Genomic DNA, 6114 nt, shown 5'->3' with positions numbered 1-6114 from the left:
GATGCTCTGCATAGTGATAATTCGGAGAAGTGCAAAGATAGTGCAAGCCAACGCAAAGATTGCGCTTCTTGTGAACGCAAAGATTGTGGTGCTGCAGGGATGCACAATGATGGTGCTTTAAGTTCTGCTTTAGTCATGACTTCTTCTGAAGATGTTGACTTGGTGGATGATGAAGAACTTGATTCAATTAAAAAACATGAAGAATTGAAGAAAAGGTTTTATGATTTGCAAAGAGATGCGGAGGTGGCCAGAATTGAGCAAGAAATGGCGCATACTAGGGTTGAGACCCTTAGAAAACTGTCACTTGAGAAGAGGAATCTGGCCCTTGAGCAGAAGAAGCAATTTGAGATCAATTTTGTTCAAGATAATATTGAAAACCTTGTTGAAACTATAGCTGCAGGTTTGCTTCCTACAAATTCTGTGTTGGAACCTGTTGACGAGGATGGTTTTAGTGCTGCTACTAAAACATCTAAAAGATCATCTCTGGCAAATTCTGTAGATAATATAACTCTATCAAACAGATTTGAATCTGGCAATGAGGAAGTTAACAAAGAGGCGGAGGAGGTTGTCTCTGATATTCCTCCTGATACTTCGCAACCCAGTACTAATCCTGTAGATGTTGAATCTAAGAAGATTGAATGGAGTGCTCTGATGGATTAGAAGGAGCGGGAAAAGAAGGCAGCGACAGACAAATTGAAGCAAGAAACTTTGGAAAAGAAAGCGGCTGACACTACAAAAACTAAACCAAAAAAGAAACCGCGCACTAAACCTGCGGAGAGTACTAGCCATGTTGAAACAAGAAATTAGATGAAATTAAGGGGTTCGGCAAGCCCTCCACGTGATAGGGGTAATCAATGAGGGTCTTCTATTGGAATGCTCAAGGCTTGGCCAAAGATGGTGCAAAGGCCAAGTTAAAGGAGCTCTATCACTTACACAAACCTGATGTTATTTGTATTGCAGAACCGAAAGTTTTTTGCACTACACATTTTGTTAGGTCTTTGAGGTTGGATGAGTTTTGTGAAGATGTTATCACTAATGAAGATGGTGGTGAAAAAGGTAACATATGGGTTTGTGGAAAAATTCTTTGGTAAGACAAGGTATTTTATCTTCTTCTAAACAAGCAATTACTTTAGACTTTGATGGTGTTTGGATTACGGCTGTTCATGCTTCTTGTGATCCGGTTACAAGAATATTATTGTGGCAACAATTTGGGTTGGGTTTTATATCTATTCCTTGGTTGGTGCTTGGTGATTTTAATTGTGTTCTTCGTCTGGATGAAAATAACGGCGGTAGGACGACTTTAAGTACTTATATGAATGAATTTCGAAGTTGGATTTCTGATAACGGGCTAGTGGAAGCGGATTCGATTGGCAAAAAATAAACTTGGTCTAATTGTCAGAGTGGTGATCGTTGTATTGTTTCAAGGAATGATAGGGCGATAGTGAATGATGTTTGGAGTTACAAATATGAAAATTGGAGGTGCAAAGCTTTGCCAAGGATTTGTTCAGATCATTCCCCTCTTTTTGGGTTTTCTTTTGACAACCTAAGGCCGGCAAGAGTTCCTTTTAGAATCCAGAAGATGTGGTTTGATCATCCGGGTTTTATGCAACTGGTTGAAGATAACTGGAATTTGCGCCTTGTTGGTGCGACTCCTTTTGTTTTTGGTGATGTTAAATTTCGTTTGAAACAGGCCAATTCACCAAGGTGGCAGATGCCAAGAATGTTGTGGATGCAGTGCGGACCGATTTTGCAGTAATGCTTAAGATGAAGTCGAGAGTTTCTTGGTTGGAGGATGGTGACCAAAATACTCGATTTTTTCATAATAGCATTCGTATGAGGAGGATTCAAAATACAATATCTGAACTTAGGATTTCATCTAACTCTACTTTGGTTTTGCAGGATGAAATTAACGATTTCATTGTCAATCACTATAAGGATAAGTTTATTGGTGGAGCGGCTATCATTGATCCAAATTTGTTTGAATTTGAGCATGAAAGAATCTCAGACCCTGAGAGTTATTTTATGGATGTTGTGCCAACTCTAGACGAGATTAATAGAGCTGTTTTTGACTTGGGAGCGGATTCGGCGCCTGGCCCAGATGGTTTCTCAGGTTGTTTCTACAAACATTGTTGGAATATTATTGCTAACGATATTTTTAGTGCCATTAAAATTTTTTGGTTGATGAGGAAAATTCCTAATGACATTAATTCTAGTTTCATTGTTCTCATTCCAAAAAACACAAGGTCGGATGTTATTAAGGATTTTAGGCCTATTGGTTTGAGTAATGTTTTCTTCAAAATCATTACAAAATTTTTGGCTACCAGGCTTGGTACGGTTCTGAATAGACTGATTTCTGAAGAACGAGTGGCTTTTATGAAGGGAATGAACATTCATGAAAATATAGCTCTTGCGTCTAAATTGATTAATGAGATTTCTACGCCAAGGAGCTTTGGTAATGTTGGCTTAAAACTTGACATTCCTCAAGCTTTTGATACTGTAAGTTGGGAGTTTATAACTGAAGTATTCCGTCAATATGGTTTTTCTGAAACCTGGTGCTCTTGGATTCATAGTATTCTTAGTTCGGCTAGGATTTATGTGCTAATAAATGGCAGTCCAGAGGGTTTCTTTAGCATCACTAGGGGGTTGCGCCAAGGTGATCTTCTTTCACCTTTGATTTTTGTTCTTATTGAAGATATTTTGAGTCATAATCTCTCTAAATTGTTTGCTAATAGAAGTATGCACAACATGGTTAGTAAGAAAGGTGTGGCTCCAACACACCTTCTCTTTGCGGATGATATTCTTGTTTTCTGCAGAGGTAATCTTCATAGTTTGCAAAATTTGAAGACTATGCTTAGTGTCTATGAGAAGGCTTCAGGCCAGTGCGTAGATTATGAGAAGAGAAAATTTTATTACGGTGGTGGCACTTATTCTCGGAGTATTGATATTGCTAATTATTTGGGCATCGAAAGAGCTTTATTTCCGGATAAATATATGGGAATTCAATTGAAGCCTGGCATTATGCGGCACATTCATGTCAGGCAGGTGGTTGAAAAGATTATGGACAAGTTGGCTGGTTGGAAGGGTAAACTCTTATCTTTTCAAGCTAGACTGGTTTTGATCAGATCGGTGATTTCTAGTTATGTTATCCACTCTATGGTTGTTTATAAATGGCCTTGCAATATCATTAAACAGGTTGAGAGGGCCATTAGAAACTTTCTTTGGTCGGGTGATGCGGAAAAGCGTAAGTTCTTTACTGTTTTATATGACAACCTGTGTTGTTCAAGACGTGAAGGTGGCCTGGGCCTTAGAAGATTGATTGATGTTAACAAGGCTATGCTTATGATGTTATGGATTTCAATTCGTGATTCGTACAAGACTTGGGAAAGATTTTTGAGGGCGAAGTACTTCAAATTGAATGGAGTTTTGATTGATTACAAACTTGGTTCTTCGGTTTTTCCTGGAATCAGGTGGGTTTATGATTTTGTGCAGCAACACACTAGGACAATTATAGGTGATGGCGCTAATACTTCCTTATTCTTTGATAATTGGCTTGGTGATTTTTCGATTGCGAAGAGATTAGGTATTACTTACAAAGGCCCTAATGATTTTAAGGCTAAGGTTAGTGATATCATTGTTGATGGTGCTTGGGATATTCCTCAAAGCACACGGGATTTGATGGTTCGGATAAATATTGATGTTGGAAACTTGCCTATTATTGCTGGGGGAGATGACTATAAGATTTGGGATTTAGATAGCAAAGGAGTCTTCTCAGTTAAATCTGCAAAGGCTGCTATTAGAGAGAATGCGGAAACTCTGCCAACTGCAACTTTTTTTCTCGGCTAGTTGTGCACCCTACTCTAAGTGTTCAATATTGGAAGATCTGGGAAAAGCAGTGTGGTGCTAGTGATGATAATGTCATTAAGAAGACTGGGAGGTGTTTGCCTTCGATGTGCCGTTTGTGTAGAAGGGATTGAGAAACTCTTAGCCATATTACTTGGCAGTGCATATTTGCCAAGAGAATTTGGGATTAGGTGGCTCGTATTTTTAATATGCAACCAAGAGAAGATTTGGTGGCTTCGTATAAGGCTGCTAAGAGGTGCAGCAGGATGATTAAGGATCTGTGGTTGGTTGTTAATCTTGCAATCACTACGGAGTTATGAAGGTTGCGAAATAAAGTTTATTTTGAAGAGGCTATTGTGCATCGGCTAGGTTTTAAAGGTAGAGTTTATCAGTTAATTCGTGATAACTCAATACGGATGAAGGGCCGAATGAATAATACAATGGAGGATTTACGCATCTTGAATTATTTCAAAGTGAAGCATAGATCGTGCAAAGTTTCTTCGCCAATTGAGGTAAGGTGGTGTCCTCCTAACCAAGATGAAATCATGATTTGCTGTGATGGTGCGTCCCTTGGAAATCCAGGCTCGGCTGGTGCTGGCGTTATATTTCGTGAAGCAAACGCAGCTGTTTTGGGAGTCCTCTGCGTTGGCCTGGGATTGCAGACAACTTTTATGCGGAAGTGTGCGCAATTATATATGGTGCTATGTTGGCCAGGAGGTGGAATTTTAGGAGTATCTGCGTACAATCTGATTCGATGAGTTGCATTCAAGCTTTTCAAAATGAGGGCTTACCTTGGCAATTAAAACAAAAGTGGAGATTGGCGAGGAGTTTCTACTCCAATATTCGATACATTCATAAATATAGGGAAGTTAATTTTTCTGCAGATGCTTCGGCTAAGCAAGCATGTTTGCTAGATGAAGACATTTTTGAGTTTTATGAGGGGAGGCCAATTTCTATGCTTTCTGTAGAATGGCCGGGTGAGGTTTATTTTCGTTTTAAATAGGCTAGTTTTGTTGGTAGTCTTTGGCTAACTCATTATAGCCTAGGTCATGTACATTTTTTTTTCTTTTTTAATCTATTTTATTGACCGAGTAAAAAAAAAGATTGGTTACACCTTACTTTCCCGAGTTAGCTTGTGATTGGTTGCATCTTACTTCCTTAGTTAGCTTGTGATCTGTTACAACCTTGCTTCCAAAAGTAGCTTGTGACCGATTCCCACTAACTTTCCAATGTAACTTGTGACCGGTTACACCTTTCTCCACAAAGTAGCTTGTGACTTATTACAACATGCTACACATTATAGGCTATGATCGGTTATACCGCAATTCTCAACATAAGTTAAGATACGTTCTACCTTGTCATCTTGTATTGGCCATTCAAACGATATTTAAAAAAGAACTGGAACAATCATGATTTCCATTCGATTACGAAACAAGTTTGTATATGTACTTCCTTTAGAAAAATGTTATAAAACATCGTTCCTAGGATGAATTAACACATACAGCTTATGCATAATCAAGTAACTAAATACAAAGATTATGTTAATGTCATATTTACGAAGTTCCAAAAGATAAGCATTTATACTTCGTAATTCAGTGGACTCCTTGACACTTTGATTATAATGATATGACCAAGTCTAATCCCTAGAGTGTTATATAGATACAACTTCGCATGTTATGTTTTCCATATAATACGACTTCAAAGATTCGTTGGGAATGGAAACAAGTCAAGTCAGTATTACTAACCTCAAGTGGAAGGATGATGTCCTCGTTGCAGTCGTTACTTCTTCTAATTCTTCAGGTCTTCGGAGTAACACTTGTACGTCTCACATTCCTAGACTTTCTAGTCTAACCTAAACGAAGTTGACTCTAGTATTTAATCAAACGACTCTAAATGAGTTTTGATACTAAAATATGAAATCCAAACTTGACATACCAACGCTTTGTTGGTTCAACCGAGCTATGCTCTAACAAAGTCCTATACCTTTTGTGATTATATATGGGCGAGGTCGAGACAATACGACAACAACATATTTACTTAACAATAGTTACGGTAATAAAAACGATTGACTATTAGGATCAACATCAAGAATTAAGATTAAGGCACAAGTGTAGTTACTTTATTATAATATAAAACAATTATAATGCGGAAGTAAAAAAAATAACACAACACAAGATTTTGTTAACGAGCAAATCGCAAACGCAGAAAAATCCCAGGACCTAGTCCAGTTTTGAATACTCTCGTAATTAAGCCATTATACAAAATCTAATGCCA

At 38.1% G+C, this 6114-nt stretch overlaps 1 protein-coding gene across 1 annotated transcript; it reads left to right on the top strand.

The window, feature by feature from the left end:
• The first annotated feature begins 854 nt into the window (after positions 1–854).
• On the top strand, positions 855–3843 carry LOC113330803. Its single transcript, XM_026577616.1, has 3 exons — positions 855–1056; positions 1691–1752; positions 1900–3843. The coding sequence occupies exons 1-3, from the start codon at positions 855–857 to the stop codon at positions 3841–3843; spliced, it is 2208 nt and encodes a 735-aa protein (XP_026433401.1).
• Positions 3844–6114: the final 2271 nt, after the last annotated feature.

The sequence above is a fragment of the Papaver somniferum genome, unplaced genomic scaffold (assembly GCF_003573695.1).
Source record: "Papaver somniferum cultivar HN1 unplaced genomic scaffold, ASM357369v1 unplaced-scaffold_119, whole genome shotgun sequence".
In the NCBI taxonomy this organism is placed as follows: Eukaryota; Viridiplantae; Streptophyta; class Magnoliopsida; order Ranunculales; family Papaveraceae; genus Papaver; species Papaver somniferum.
This window is presented reverse-complemented; position numbering and strand designations above follow the sequence as displayed.

Bases quoted from the DNA above. Each gene is read 5' to 3' on its own strand.
- LOC113330803 (XM_026577616.1), top strand. From the start codon at position 855: ATGAGGGTCTTCTATTGGAATGCTCAAGGCTTGGCCAAAGATGGTGCA. The intron at 1,057-1,690 runs GTAACATATGGG...CGTTTGAAACAG, and splicing joins TGAAGATGGTGGTGAAAAAG to GCCAATTCACCAAGGTGGCA. The intron at 1,753-1,899 runs GTAATGCTTAAG...TTGGTTTTGCAG, and splicing joins CAGTGCGGACCGATTTTGCA to GATGAAATTAACGATTTCAT.